This window comes from Nematolebias whitei, chromosome 21, assembly GCF_014905685.2.
Source record: "Nematolebias whitei isolate Nwh7 chromosome 21, NemWhi1, whole genome shotgun sequence".
NCBI lineage: Eukaryota > Metazoa > Chordata > Actinopteri > Cyprinodontiformes > Rivulidae > Nematolebias > Nematolebias whitei.
In genome coordinates this window covers 31,082,266-31,098,638 of record NC_056518.1, presented here as the reverse complement: position 1 = coordinate 31,098,638, position 16,373 = coordinate 31,082,266, and the positions used below count along the sequence as shown (strand labels likewise).

The 16,373-nt window shown below is 44.1% G+C and overlaps 1 protein-coding gene across 1 annotated transcript in view; it reads right to left on the bottom strand.

Moving 5' to 3' along the window:
• Positions 1-16,373, bottom strand: part of LOC119427239 (nesprin-2) — a 33,754-nt gene that overhangs the window by 11,441 nt on the left and 5,940 nt on the right. Inside the window, exons 6-17 of the mRNA XM_037694820.1 lie at positions 14,625-14,787; positions 9,072-9,259; positions 8,350-8,500; positions 7,961-8,143; positions 7,257-7,394; positions 4,269-4,463; positions 3,788-4,100; positions 2,623-2,753; positions 1,560-1,683; positions 1,272-1,471; positions 966-1,166; positions 779-892 (exon numbers count right to left, since the gene is read on the bottom strand). Of these exons, the coding sequence (XP_037550748.1) occupies positions 779-892; positions 966-1,166; positions 1,272-1,471; positions 1,560-1,683; positions 2,623-2,753; positions 3,788-4,100; positions 4,269-4,463; positions 7,257-7,394; positions 7,961-8,143; positions 8,350-8,500; positions 9,072-9,259; positions 14,625-14,787 (2,101 nt within the window). The remainder of the gene's footprint in view (positions 1-778; positions 893-965; positions 1,167-1,271; positions 1,472-1,559; positions 1,684-2,622; positions 2,754-3,787; positions 4,101-4,268; positions 4,464-7,256; positions 7,395-7,960; positions 8,144-8,349; positions 8,501-9,071; positions 9,260-14,624; positions 14,788-16,373) is intronic.

The window sequence follows — 16,373 nt, the reverse complement described above, 5'->3', positions numbered from 1 at the left end:
ACAGAGTTCCAGAAGAGTTCAGAGTTCTTGGAATCCAGAATGCAGAGCGTTTGGGAGTTCATGAATGCAAAACGCAGGCATTCATGGATGCTGCTAAACCAAACAAGCTGAACCAGAGACGATTTTGGGAATTATAACTTCTGTTTGGATAACCTCGCACGACTCTCGAGGTATTTTAGCTGTTCTCAACGGAGACGCTGAAAGTGGCGCGAAGTAGGACTTCACGCCGACCTGATCTATCTTCAGAAAGGTAAAAGTCGACCTTCACCCAAAAGTGTACTGTTTGGGACAAGCTGATTTCCAATGAGCGTGCTGTTCTGGTTAAAACAGATAAATTCCCTCACACATCTCTCTGTAAGATAAATCTCAATTTTCCATCTTTAAACTCTCCTTTCTGCTAGAAAATTAATCCAGATGTTTTCATTAATGTCTGTGGTGAAGCCACGGAAAACCATGGCTGTATGGTTTCCTGGTTGTAAAACTGATTAATTATGCTGTTGTTGTTTTCATATTTTGCCAAATTAATGCAAATGTTTGATGTTAATCTTTGATTCTGTAAATAAATGACCGCATTCATATAGATTGATGGGTCAAAGATAAATGACGTCTCACGTTTGCATTTCATTAAATTCAATGCACGTTTTATTCAGTCCAGAAAAATGAGGAATCCGTTTTAATTGATGAATATATCTCCGCATCTGTTCATCTACATATTGGTATATATATATATATATATATATATATATGGGAGAGGTAAAGTGAAGTCCTGTTGTCTTACCATCAGCATGGTCTGATGCTCTATCAGAACAACCCTCTTGGTGCTTACGGCCCACACTTTGCTCTCAGCCTCAGAGAGCCACAGCATCAGCAGATGCAGCACTTCATGAAACTCCTGAAGACAAGTTTCAAACTGTTAGCTATTCTGACTATGTGACGTGAGAACTTTTAGGATCTGTGCAGCAGACCCGACACTGCAGCAGAGCAGAGTGCAGCTTCCTCTCCCAGCTCTCCAGAACCTCGCAGGCCTGGGTCCAGCTGTGATTGGCTGAGCTCAGAGCCTCCTGCAGCTCCTGCAGCTCCACGCTGTCACCCAGCAGGAAGTGACCGGCGTTCAGGTTCACAGAGATCATCAGACACTTATAGGTGTTGAAGTTCTTCTGCAACTCCTTTACAGAGCAAAGAGAAAACATGAGACTTCATCTTGTTAGTGCCTGGAGGTACAAACTGGATGGGATCATGGAGTTGGTCTTCTTCAGACAGTATGACGTTACCTTAAGTTTCCTTATGTTGATCTCGATGTCTCGGATGCTGCTGGATGGAGCGATTCGCTGCAGCCTCTCCAGCTCAGGCAGCACCCTGCCCAACCAGGAAGTGATGTCACAAAGGTCATAGCTGAGCCTCTGCCATTGCTCCAGAGCTTCCATCTCCCCAGGGAACTGTGTCTGTTTCAGCTCCCAGCGCTCAATCTCACCTGACCGGAGAAACAGTCAAACAGCAATTTACAATGATGTGTTTTCCCACAATTCCTTTAGCTGACTGGTTCATCTGTGCCTGTATACCTTTACTGGTCTTCTGGTTGCTGCTACTCAGACCTTCATCTAGCAGCTCTTCATTGTCATTCAGGATCAGTTTCACATTCTTCACACAACTGATGCTGCCTCTGCTGTCTGACAGACGTTTAGCCTGAGCAGAAGCACACACAGGTGCAAGAGGCAGAGTTACAGGAAGTAGAGTTACAAGAGGCAGAGTTACAGGAAGTAGAATTACAAGAGGCAGAGTTACAGGAAGTAGAACTACGGGAGGCAGAGTTACAGGAAGTAGAGTTACATTAGACAGAGTTACAGGAAGTAGAGTTACATTAGACAGAGTTACAAGAAGTAGAGTTACAGGAGGCAGAGTTACATGAAGTAGAGTTACATTAGACAGAGTTACAAGAAGTAGAGTTACACGAGGCAGAGTTACAGGAAGTAGAATTACACGAGGCAGAGTTTCAGGAAGTAGAGTTACAGGAGGCAGAGTTACAGAAAGTAGAGTTACATTAGACAGAGTTACAAGAAGTAGAGTTACACGAGGCAGAGTTACAGGAAGAAAAGGTACAGAAGGCAGGGTTACCAGAAGTAAAGTTTCATGACGCAGAGATATAGGTAGCAGAGTTACATTAAGTAGAGGAACAGAAGGCAGTGTTACAGGAAGCAGAATTACAAGAGGAAGTGTTACACAAAGTAGAGTTACAGAAGGTGAGGTTGCAGGAAGTAGAGTTACAGGAGGCATGTTTATAGGAAGTAGAGTTACATTAGGCAGATATATAATAAGTAGAGTTACATGAAGCAACAAGGAAGGAAGTGATACAGAAAATAGAGATACAGGAGATAGGGTTATAGTAAGTAGGGTTATAGGAATAGGAGGCAGAGTAACAAAAAGTAGAATAGCAGCAATTGGAGTTGCAGGAAGAAGAGTTACAGGAAATAAAATTAAGGCTGAGTTACAGGAAGTAGAAAACAAGAAAGCAGAGTTACAGAAGGAAGAGTTATAAGAAGTATAATTACAGGAAGCAGAATTACAGGAAGCTGTTGTCTCTACGTTTATCTGTCTGTGTTTTCTGTCGTGCATGCATGTTCTCACATAGTCCTGCTGGCGGAGAGGAGAGCTGCTGCTCGAAGATGAGTTCAGCTTTGGGAGGAGTTCTCTGGGAAGGTGTTTTGTCTTTGGGGAGCCGGGGTGGTACCAGCTGGGTGGGTCCGTCACAGATCTTACTAAAGAAAAGAAATGAGAAATCATCAAACTAAAACAATAAAACTAAGAACTCATCAACATTTAGGAAAAACAAGGCTGGTTTTTGCCAAACATAGTAAAAATCATGGACGAACAGAGAAACGTCCAGACAGGAAACGTGCGTCTTTGGAAATAGATGGATTTGTTGTTTTGGTCTTGGTTCAGCCTGAAATTGTTGCTCTGTCTACAGGATTCTGTGGCTTCCTTTGAGAAGGCATCTTGTAACATTAGATCTAAGTTACATATGTCAAACTCGAGGCCCGGGGACCAAATGTGGCCCTCGTTGACATCTTATCTGGCCACCAAGATGATATGTTAAATGTAAAATACTTTTTTTTTTTTTTTTTTTCAGTAATCTTTGATTATGATGTCAAAAGTGCAACAGAGAACATCAAATGAGACCAATCAAACTCTTGCTGAGGAACATGTGACCAAGAAAAGATGTTGGGTATCTTGACTTGAGTTAATGTAGATTCTGAAACTGGCCCTTAGTTTGAAAAAGGTTTTAATTTTGGCCCCTTTTGTAAGTGGGTTTGACACCGCAGATTGCACAGCAGCACATTTAGAGAAAACCAAACAGCATGTCAGCACGGTGGTGCAGGACCGATGGTTTGGACGAGTCCATCCATCAGCTGAAGCTTGGAACAAACTGGGTTCAACAGGACCATGGTCCCAAATACAGCGGCTGATCTACAACAGAACGGGTCAGAAAGAACAGAACCAAGGTTCTGCAACGGTCCAGTCAGAGTCCAGAACCTCAGCCTGACTGTTGTGGATCTTGAGAGAACTGAGCAGAAATTTCAATGAAGTGAAGCAACGCTGGAAAGAAAAATGGACCAAAACTCCACAACTACATGAGAGACGGACGAACAGAACATGAGACATTTTTTTTCCTCATCTCCCCTCAGGTGTTTTGATGAAGGGATTTTATTTCTCCTGAATCAGAACTCATTTGAAGAAAATCAAAGGTGAAGAGGAGAGGGCTCATAAAGCAGCAGAGGGTCTTTATTCTTACCTGACAAAGCACTGAAGAAGGTAGCATCTTCATCATCCTCATGCGACGATGATGACCCCCCCACATCAACAGTGTGGTCCCACTCCAGGGGGATGGAGTCCACACTGATGGGGGTCTCTCTTCCTGAGCGCTCACGAGGAGGAACTAGGAGGTGGCACATGGCCTGACTTCCAGCTGAGACTCCGCCCACTGATGGAGATTCGTCGTCCTCCTTCGTCCCCCTTGCCTCCATCCAGGACGTTTGGTTGATCACATCGGGGGAGTGGGTCAGGACTGATTCGTGGTCTGCCATGTCCCTCTCCTCGTTCTGGACCTGCAGGGTGGAAACGTGTCAGAAAAGTTCAGTTCTTATGCTTTTAAACTTCTCAGTTGGCCTTCATCGACCAACTCCAGATGTTTATCCCATCAACAACTCAGGAAGTGTCCCAGAAGTTAGAACCTCAGAAGCTTCCTTCTGACGGCGGCGCTGCGTGCTACTGACCGGCCTTCTGTTGACGAGGCGCTGATGGAAGCGGGCCACCCTCCCAAACACCTCCTGGCAGTAGGAGTGGAGCTCCTCCAGCTCGTCCTCGATCAGAACGGCATCCAGAGGAGAACTCTTCTGGATCAGGTTCTCCCCGAACACAATGAGAGCGTCAATCTTGTTGGTGTTCAGGGTAATCTCCTGCTGGAAGCCCTGCAGACGGACGGAGACCAAAACCAGGCGGTAAACAACCAACAAGAAACAGTCTTCAATAAGAAAAGATCAGAGACGCAGAATGTTTTCTTTATTATTCAGCCATGAAAAAAGATGCTTCTGTTTTCTGGCTGCTTGAATTCTTTTCAGAACATTAATACAAAACATTTTTTATAAATCAGGTTCAGCAGGTTCACAGAAAGAATCTGAATTTTCCATTTCCATCATAAATTTCTAATCTGACTGAGATCCAGACTTTTGTGGGCCGTGTCTCAGAGTTCCTTCTTTTTTCTGAGAGACAGAAAAATGATTTTATCATCAGGAAATCTACTTTTCCCTGATGGAATGAAAACGTGAGTATTTCCTGCAGAGGTAATAACCTCCATCTGCCAACACGCAGCTTCACATCACGGATTGTGAAACTGGGCTGCTGTCCCTCACCTGCTTTACTGGACCAGAACCAAACTTAAGTTCTGCATCATCTCTGTGTGCGGTGCTGCTCTTCAGACCTCTGGGCCAAGCTTTTCTGTTTGATACTAACAGATGGCTCGCCCGGTTATTTGGGATTTCTTACATTAAAATCAGTTTTCTTTCCGATGATTTGGCACGTTCCTTTTCTTTTGTTTCTGACCAGCAGCTGGTTCTGATGAACTCCCTCAGCAGTCAAGCTCTTTACCTCCACTGAACCTTTTTCTACAAAATAAATCAGCTTGGTGAACGTCCCTTAAGATGTGAGGTCAGAATATGATCCAGAGTCATTTCAGACATTGTTGTCTTTTTGTCTAGGAAGCTTTCTCAGCGTGGATTTTAAACATGAGTTTCTGCAGATGAATCTCTCTCCCTTCCCTCCAGAGGGGCATTAGCAGGGCTCAATTTGAGCCTGATCCTGCTGGAACAGGATACGGGAACTCCCTTATTTTGACAGGATGCAGTCCGGTAACCAGTGTTGCCAGGTGTATGATAATTATCGTATTTGTACAACAATTTTGCCCTCTGTGTGATGTACGATCATTAATCCCAAAAAAAGGCCAAATATACGATAATTTGACCATTCCGTGAATGTGTAATCAGTTGTCATCAGCCTGTCACAACTGTCTCAGAGTTTTTTTGTGAACCCTGAAGGCATCTGTGACCGCAAAGAGATGCACAATTGGCTGGAAATTCCAGCCAATTGTGCTTTTGTAAATGTGACCTATGAGTGACGTGTTTGCGTTTGCCTCAGAACAACGGCCATGATTGGATGAATAGTCCGCTGCGCCCGCCCCATGAGTGAGGAAAGGAAAAAAAAAAGAAGCAGAGCCGGTCTGGAATTGGACCCATCACTACTATAGTGCATCAATAAATTTGTTATTTTGGTTATGACGGGTGTACGATAATTTCCCTCAAAATACAATAATTTTATGTCTCTATTACGATAACCCTACATTTCTCACCTGGCAACACTGCCGGTAACTCTTTGCTTGGATCCGGTAACTCTCAGGCTTACCAATAATAAAGGAAGATTAGTTCTCAAACCCTAGATTCACCAAAATATTGAATAAATTTTAGGGATGCACGATATTATCGGCATGGTATCGGTATCAGCCGATATTAGCGTTAAAATTCAATATCGGACATCGGCCATTCCATTAAAATAACTCACCGATATAAAAGGCGCTGTTTTTGCCTGCAGCGGCAGCACAACGTGATGACGTCACTTGCACCTACCTGATCTCACGGCGGAGAGGAAAATTCAAAATGTCGGCAGTGTGGAAGTTTTATTTTTCGTTGGTGAGGATGTCGGATTCCGAAGATTTGTGGACTACATTGAGCCTCGCTGCATCGTCCGCAGTCGGAGATATTTTTCCGACATAACGTTACCCGGGTTACAAGCCGTCATTTCTGACGTCGTTGAGAAGCTAATAGCTAATAGCACGACTTGTTGGGTGAGTTTTACCACAGACGTTTGGACGCCGTGTTAGCCCTGTTAGCATGATTAATCTTACGGCACAATGGATAGACAAAAACTTTGAACTTTAAAAGGCTGTCCTTCATGCACAGGAGTGCAGAGGATCCCACACTGCAGCTGAACCTGGAACAAGCCTCCACAAGTGAGACAGCATCGCAGGTGACTAATGCTAATAAATAATATTCAACACTTTTCATTTAATACAAGTTAAAGTGCTATGCATATGGCTGTTACTGAATATATGTCACCAGCTCTTACAGCTGTTGCACAATTTTTGTAGCAAATAAGCCTAAATAAGAGGAATATGTTCTGACAATGGAAAGTATATAAAATATTGGCATCGGTTATCGGCCAAATAAGTTTTAACATATCGGCATATCGGCCAAAAATCCAATATTGTGCGTCCCTAATAAATTTGGAATAAATGATGACACAAATAGACCGGTCTATGATTTTTTTTTTTTTTTTGCACGAGTCGGATCCTCTATGCCACCTGTCAATCAATCTAGTGGGCTCATCAGCAACTGACCAATCGTCAATCTTAATTTGTCCTGAAGTGAAACGGTGGGGGGTTAGGATGCAAGAGAGAAGGGGAGCATGCTAAACAACTAGTAAAGAAAGAAATAATCTGGCGCTTAAAATGCTACATTTATGAATCACACAAAGCATTTATAAGTAAATTATAAATATGAATTGGTTTGGTATTTTGTGCGCCTAAACGTTGTGTTGTGTTCCGGTATCAGTGTTGGCCTCGGTGAACCTCGGTCTCACACCGCTATTTGTGTTCCGGCATCGTTTGGTTTACAAATTAAGCACTGGGCATTAGAGTCTTGGACTTTTCGTACCTTCAGCTGCCTCATCTTGTCCTCGATGTCGCTCTCAGAGAAGTGCTCCACATTAGTGAGCTGCAGGTCCATCTCTGTGAGCCAGACCAGGATCGCCTCACGACTTCCTTCAAACTCTTCTCTCTGAGAAGTGAAGTGCTGCACGGGACAAAGTTCAGAGTCAGAAAAAAAAACAACAATGAATGTTGTGTTCCATCAGGCAAACATGTTATCAGTCTCTTTATATTTCAGGGGGAGAAACTTAAAGCTGGGGCAGCAGGTGTGAGCTGAGTTTTCTTCCATCATCAGTTTGAAAATCTGTTTTATGAAGAAACATCAGAAGTGGCAGAAATCTGGTTCAAAGCTGATTCCAGCCTTAAAAAAAACAAACGTGCAGATTCTGTGATCCAGTGCTGGCTTGGTTTTATCAGCGTCCCACACGTGTAAAGAACTAACTGGTTAAATCTGATCCAGGTATTCAGCTGGTCGTAACGACAGTTAGGCACAGAGGTCAGCTGATCAGGAAAATCCAAATCTGCTGTTAATATGAAGTCTTGTTACCGTCTGAAAGGTGACCTAAATCCTGACGGATTAGGGCGGAGCTACCCACAGGAGGAAGAGGCAACACATCAGATGGAAAGGTCGGATGTTTGTTTTCTTGTTCATCTTTTCTCCCGTTCTGAAGGTAACGTGTTACTATGATGACCTTTGACCCCTTGTCTCACCTTGAGTCTACGGAGTACAGCCGCCACCCTCCGCTGCAGGAAGTCCCATCGCTGGTTTCCTTCTTGGACCATAACTCGGAGCTTACAGGAAGCATCGGTGCGGTTCTCCCGAGCCAGACGGCGGTACTGTTTGTTGAGCAGCTCCAGCTGAGTGAGCCGCTCTTGAACCTGCCGCTGGAACGCCTGCCAGGAGAAAATGTCACCTCAACACAACCAAAGACTTACATCAAGAGTTTAACTGAACTGTGAGCTGATGAAAGACTAAACAGCATGGACAGTACCGTTTTTATTGTATTTACTGTCAATGCTTCATCTAAAGACTTCCTGTTCAGTGGTCTACCAAAATAAAAGCTGCTTTAGTTAAGACAGAGAGATGAAAATCATCTGACCTCAAACTTCTTTAGTTCCTCCTTGGCATTGGTGTAGAGGACATTGGTGGACTCTGGGTTGGCTGCAGTTACCTCAGCGGTCTTCAGCCATTCTTCAAAACGAGCATAATCATCCAGGAACTTACACCAGAGACGCCATGTCTCCTCAATCCTAAAGACAACAGAGGAACCAGTTCAACTTTTATACTGGAGACACCATGTCGCCTCAATCCTAAAGACAACAGAGGAACCAGTTCAACTTTTACACCAGAGACACCATGTCTCCTCAGTCCTAAGGTCAACAGACAGACTGGTTCAACTTTCACACCAGAGACACCATGTCTCCTCAGTCCTAAAGACAACAGAGGAACCAGTTCAACTTTTATACTGGAGACACCATGTCTCCTCAATCCTAAGGTCAACAGAGGAACCAGTTCAACTTTTACACCAGAGACACCATGTCTCCTCAGTCCTAAGGTCAACAGACAGACTGGTTCAACTTTTACACATCTCACAGAACTTTTATCAAGCCTTTGAAACATTTTGCAGATTGATATTTGGTGTCCTATTATAAACACTTCCTGTTTCGTGGCAAAACGTGCCAACTGAAAGAGTGGTGACTTCAATGCCTGATGGGCGGAGAATGTGTATTTTTGAATGCAAAGCTTTTCAGAGGGGCTGATTTCAACATGTTCCCACATTGGGGACTGTCTCTGACGCTTCAACACTGTGTCAGGACTTACTTCATCCTGCGCTCCATGGACATGGCACAAATGTTTCTCCAGCGCAGGTCCAGGCTGCGGGTGGTCTGCTGGATGGAGTCGCACTCCGAGTCGCTGCCACATGCGTCGACATCATGGAGCAGGGCGTCACACAGCATCAGCACCGACGCCACACTCTCTGCGTGCTGCTCGATGTCCCTCTGCAGGTCCTGCAGGACAATCAGGACGGAGGACCTTTATGGGTGAGGTGATTCAGGCACCATGAAAGCAGAGATTTACAAGAGGAGATCAACCGATACTAGACTGTGTCATCAGGATGGTAAGTGTTAGGAGTACCATGTGGTTTTGAGGTATGAGTCCTCTGAGCCAGCATCTAATTCCGTCTAGCTTCTCAGACCAGTAACCTAAGTGCTAGAGTCTCAGGACCTGGTTGACCTTAAAGATAAAAATGTTCCTGGGCAGCATCCTGGAGGCCAGCAGGCTCCCATCAATCTACAAGGATCAGAGGTGTCTTCTGTCTTCATCATCATCTATATCTTCTAGTCCTTCAGGGGTCTCCACAAGGAAACAGATGTCCCCATCACCCAGCATCCTTCTCTGTCACACCCAGGGCCGGCCCAAGGCATAAGCAAGCAGCTGCTTAGGGCCCCGGAGCCACTAGAGGGCCCCCTAAGTGGAATTGAATTATTATTTATTTTTTTGTTATGGTTTCTATGATTCTATTTAATATTTTAAGTTCAGCTTTTACAAATTGTTGCATACATTTACATAGTGTTAACAACTAATTATTCAACTTAAAATTTATTCTTTAAACTATTTTACGTGGTTTCAAGTAATTGTTTATTTACATTATTTAAGCATTTCCTTGATAATTTTTTTTTTTATTTTGTCCGTTTTTGCACAATTTAATCTATTTTTATGCATCCAAGTTATTTTATCTGTTTGTTGTTGATCTTGCACTACAAATTATTTTAAACATTACTGTTGCATTTCTTTGGAACCAAAGATAATAAGCCAGATGACACTTTTGCTGTAAAACGCATTGCGTACTGTTTTTTTGTTGTTGTAGCGTTTCAATGAGTTCATGTCAGGTGAGTGAATGATCTGATCATCTGACCGTTGATTGCAGTAATCCACATTATTAGCAGAAATAGAGGGCCTCATGGAGGCTTGGGCCGGCCCTGGTCACACCAAACCTCTGAAGATCCTCTGTCACTCCATTCATCAGCGTTCTCCTCTGTTCCTCACCTTGCCAGACATCCAATGTCCAATTTGTCCAGTGTTTTCCCTCCACACATGTCCAAACCATTTCAGCTTCTAACTTGAGATGTCCTTCTAAACGACTCATTTATAGTCCATTTTGTCAAGATTTAAACACCTTAATTTATTTTTTCTCCAGAGTACTCATACCAGTCCAGCTTTCTTCCACCTGCTCCCCCTCACTACTCATCACAAGGTCATCTCCTCTGGTCCACGTAGAACATACAAGGTGTCTCATTTATCATAGGTGATGCTCTGCTGGTTTAAAGTGAAAGTTTCAGCTACAAACACAAATATACAATTACTAAAGAGTTTGGATGTTGTGTGAAATGTAAAAACAATAAAACAAAAGCAGAATGCAATGATTTGTAAATCTCATGAACTTATAAATTATCTACAGAGGAACATGGTAAATTAATCAGATGTCGAAACAAAGAAATTGTATCATTTTTATGGACAAATTGGGTTGTTTTGAAACCCACTGTGAATAAAATGTGGATTTATTTACATGTTACATCCCATCTTTGTCAATGAACCACGGTTGTATTGTGGACATGATTACAAAATAAAAGCGTGATTTTATGAGAGGGACTTTAATGAATCACCCCAAACTTCAACACCAACACAGTAACTGCTGTGTGTGTGTGTGTGTGTGTGTGTGTGTGCATGCGTGTGTGTGTGTGTGTGTGTGTGTGTGCGTGCGTGCGTGTGCGTGCGTGTGTGTGTGTGTGTGTGTGCGCACACTCCATCTGCAGAGTCTGACAGCACTTTTGTTGGTTCTTGCTTGTTCAAGTTACTACTCTCTGGGTTGCTATGACGACAGCTGAAAGCTTTTCCATCCAGGAGTCGTTTCAGCACCCCTCAGCTCCTAATAGGGGTGGGGGGTGCAGGAAGAGAGGTCCCGCCTCTTTCTACAAACCCAGCTCTCCACATCTTTCTCACTTTTCTGTCCCCCCCCCCCCCACCCCCCCCCATCTGTCTGTCATCTGTCTCAATTTCTTTTTCTCCATAACTGGAGCCATTTTTCCATCAGACAAATGCTTCGTTTCTTCAGACACCTTCCTGTCCAAAATCAGACAGACAACTTAGGTCCAATTTGTGTCACCATTTTCTGCTGCATTTCCTAAACTACAGAAACTTGTTAAACTTTCAGCCAAGAAAAATAATAAAAATCAAGAGATGTCTTAAAATCTCCTGAGCAGATAAACCTCAGCATCAGTAGCTGTTATTAAAAATCAAATTATGTAAAGATCTCGAGCGGACGTGTGCAGGACGGGCAGAGGAGCAAAGATTCATTCATTCAAACTTTATTCATACAGATAAATCACACGTGAAGACTCATTTACAAATGAGACGTGATTCACAAAAGATTCATAAAAACACAAACTTTCCAACAGTTTGGTCGATTTAAATCCTGAGACGAGGCCGTCTACATAAATACATAATTACTGACGGCAGAGTCAGAAGATATGTTGTCCTCTGCAGACACATCTACGTCATTTGTCCTCAGTCCAGCTTTGTCCTGGCTCAGGGTCAGAGTGGACCACATGAAGGACATGTGTTGGACATGTGGACCACATGAAGCCAGCAGCAGACAGGCGGAGAAAGGACAGCTCGACTGTCAGCTGGAGTTTTGATTTTGATGCTTTTTTATGGACCGAGCCAGTTTAAGACATGATCCCAGAAGACCTAGCAAGACCAGAGTCATTTGAGACTGAGCTGCACATGGGGGACATCTGAGACATCTCCACATCTGCCTCCATCTCCCAGCATGCTTTGCTGTCACACCATCACTGCACTCTTCGACGTTCTCTGTGGTCTTCTCTGTTCCTCCTTCCTGAGCGGCGTCTTAAACACCCTTTGTCCATTATGTCCACTGTCCCTCCTCTGCATATGTCCACACCATCGTCACCTCAAGAGCTCTGTCTCCAAACCTGAGCTGTCCCTCTGAAGGTCTTCTTATTTCCTGTCTTCAAAGAACATCCACTTCTTCAGGTTCTCTTCCGCCTGCTCCCTACTCTCACTACACATCACATGGTCATTTCCACTGGTCGACGGGAATATTCTTGTATTTTTGTGCAACGATGGCCTCATAAAACTGACTCATGGTGTCTTCGCACCATCGTCCGAGTCAGTTTTGGGCACAAACACACAAATCAACTCATGGATTTATCAACAACGGTCAAGTCTTGTGTTGGACCATGTCTCCTGAACCCTTTCACCTCCACCGGTAACTTTTAGTTGTTCAGAATTCTGCGGTCCTGCAGACAACAAGAACACTAAAAGGCTCGAGTCCATTTAGGTTTTGTGTCCACCTTGGGAGTTGTGTTAGTCCGTACATTTAGCACCTCTCAGCTCAGCGTGGCAGCTTATTCCTCGCTCCTCGGAGCTTGCTGAGTTTCTACTTTGCAGCACTTTTCTGCTCGTGTGCTTTTGGACCACAACAGAGCCACTGTACCATAAATGGTTCTGAAACAGGCGTGGAGTCCCCAAAACAGAGGAGACTCCTCTGGACTCTCGGCCATTTCAAAAGCAGCTTTCTAATGCTGTTCTTTTTAGGGAAGATGTTCGAGTTCAGGAGTTTTATACAAGCTGCAAACTGAAAACTTGTTGATTTGACTGAATAAGATGTTGTTTTACATCTTTGTTCTCAGGGTTTCAGCTGCTGTTTGTTCTTCCTGTTTCACTGCGATTGTTTTTCACTTTGTGATTGGAAATTTCTTTAAACCCAAGAATTAAAGCAGAAGTTGGATCCCAGCTGCAGAGTCCACTCTGATCATTACAACAACTGTAAATTCAGTCAACGAAACTCCGACAAAGAAATTATTTACAGATAATCTCTGAAACACTAACTTGAAGCTGATAAAATATAAAAAGGGACACTTTTACACCACGGGACGAGAAAGGACCTGGGGTCATCGACAATGAGAAAAAGTTTGACTGTAGTTTTTGTCTCAGACTGACTCCCCAAATCTGATTTCTCCTGAGTCTCTTCATCCAACTCATTTACACAATGGACTAAAACTAAGCACCTGATCAGGAGCCAAGCTTTGTTCAGCATTTCTTCAAAAATAAATACATTTTCAAAGTTCTCTGATTTCTTACATCAACATATTAATTAATATATTCCAAAGACTCAGGCTCTGAGTTCAGGCAGACTGTAGCTGTGAAACTAAAAGGAGTTTGAGAGTCGTGGAGGACGTGTTCTGATCCTATTGGTGATGTGATGATCGTTTATTCAAGCCCTCCCTGAACATAAGAGGATCTGAGGTGGAAGTGGTCTCCAGCTACAAGTCCTTGGGTGTACACATGAATGACAACCTCAGTTGGAGCAACAACACCACCAGCCTGATCAAGAAAGCTCATCAGAGACTCTACTTCCTCAGACGGCTGAGACGAGCTGGGAAGCTCAGTCCTCACCTCCTTCTACAGGTGTGCAGTGGAGAGCATCCTGTGCTCCAGCTTCAACGTGTGGCATGGAGGCTGCACAGCTGCAGAAAGAAAAGCTTTGCAGAGAGTGGTGAAGGCTGCACAGAAGATGTTGGAGTCGGTCTCTCCACCATCACAGACATCTACACCTCTAGATGTAGGAAGAGGGCCACCTGCATCATGAAGGACCTCACTCACCCAGCACACATACTTTTTGCCCCACTCCCCTCAGGAAGGAGGTTGAGGAGCATTAAGTGCAGAACCACTAGACTGAGGAACAGCTTCTACCCTGAGGCTGTTCGACTCATGAATCTCTAACCAGAATAATCACAGTGAAAAATCACATCATGTTGCTGCTGATCTGTTTCATGTTGCTGCTGATCTGTTTCATGTTCTTTCATGCTTATCTGCTCACACAGACTCATGTTTGTGCTGCTGTTCGACATGTTGTCTTTATATTATGAGTGCTTAGTGTATTTTTAGTTTAATGTTTTTCTTAGTTCATGTCTTAGATCTTATTACTGTTTTTCTTTGACATTTTATACTTTTGTTGGATGTAACTGGGACCCTGTGTACACAATTTCGTTCCACCACATCTACCACATGTGGTGTGTATGACAAATAAAGAACCTTGAATCTTGAATAAGAACCAGTCCAGAGGACCTGACTCAGCCTTGCTGGATTATGTATTGTTAAATATTTATGTTTCCTTCTGCTTTTAAGCCAATCAACTCCAAACGACATGGGAACCATCAGCTGATGTCTGTTTACATAAAATAAACATTTTTCATTTTCCATCTTTAAAAGCTGTCACATGGAGACATGTGAAATTAAACCTCAACAACTCCAGCTTGTTTGAAACAAACTCTGCGTGTTTGTGCCCACCTGCTGCTCACAGAGCTTCTTCTGAATCTCGTCGCTGTGGCAGACACTGTAGACCACGGGTTTGGACAGTTCTGTCTCGATGCAGGACAGCCACGCCCGCAGGTTGCTCATGTTCTTATCCAGCTGTTGAACCGTCACCAACGTCTCCTTCAGCTTCCTCACCCTGACACCAAGAAAAACAGAAACACATGACATATATACATGACTCAGAATCCAGCCAAGACATTGTTTAATTGGACTCTGGATTGGGACTGTGACGTGAGAAGTGTCATATGTGGGAAAAAAAGACTATTTCAAATATGAGCTGCTCTCCACCACATGATGGATGGATGAAAACAAGCTGCTGTGATCACATCCAAATACAAAAGGCTTTGTGGACTCGGTGTCTGTGTGTGTGTAAGCTGCTACAATACCACTGCCCCCCGTACACACACACCTTGTGTAAGCTGCTACCACCGCACACACCACACAGCTCTGATTCACTCAGCGAGTGGACGAGGGGACGAGTGTCTTCCTGTCAGGGTATGCTCTCTTCCCCCACCACCTCCCATGTTCAGGATCCTTAGATGGATGCACAAAGGCCGGTCCCTTTGTGAGAGGTACTTACAGACCGGTGAGAAGCCTTCTCCTCTATGATAGCTCATGTGCTAACAGGAAGTAGCCCTCCCCCTCTTCTGTCTATTCTCCTCCTTCCCGCCGTTGAGAACATCTGGATGCTGCAGCCTCCTCTTCAGAGACTCAGGCTGTCAGATGTCCCCGATGAAATGTTTTTATACTACATTCATTTCCTTTCCAATGTTCTGCAGCTAAAACAAAAGTGTTTCTCTTAACGTTTCATTTTGTTCATTTTTGCTCAAACTCAGAAGTCTCCTCAGACTAAAATCTCCGTGGAAACTTGGGCCTGCAACACAAGAGCCATCGCCACGGCAACCAGGCCAACGAGAGCGGTTGCGTGTTTCTTCAGGTCATAAATTAATTAAATGGATGGTTCACCGGGCTCAAACTCTGTGTGGGGAAGAAATGTGGGTTTGGACCAGGTGTGAAGGGTGGAGGAGGAAGAGTGCTCGCCAACATCTGTCTCGCGTGCGTCTTATCCAGACAAAGAGCAGAGTGGATGGTGGCCCCCGTGAACGAGGGCCCTGTGGTACAAAGGCTAGTGTCAGCAGACGGCAGCTGCTGGGTGGGAGACAGAGCCCCCGTTCTGTTCTGAGGGACAAAGGCGAGCAGCAGGACAGTGTCAACGTGTCTAATCCCTCTGCACGTCCAACCTCAGCGGTCATCTTGTCCAGCATGGTGAGGCGAGTCACAAACAAAGACCCAGGAATGATTCTGATCAACTCCCTGTGAACTCCAAAGCAGCTTATCCAAATATATGACAGAGTACTGCAGGATTCTGGCTGTGGGCCCAGCGGAGCAGCTCTCCGAACCAAAATATCTTCATGCTCTGCACCAAAACTGACTTTAAAGGACCAGAAGTCATGGAGAGATGAAGGGGGCTGCGAGTTAGAGGCTGGTGAGGGTTATATATTTCAAAAGGCGTTTTCAGTTTCAAGTATTTTTGACTGATTGTCCTAGTGATGACAAAGTATCTGGTAAAAATCCTTAAAGTTTTAAAGGTTGGAAATCCAAAAGGCTGTAAAGCTGTGGTCCTCCATCTGCAGTACAGGTACCATCATCCGTCTTTAAATTGTGAAACAGGTACCACCAGTGGTCCTCGATCTGCAGTACAGGTACCACCAGTGGTCCTCA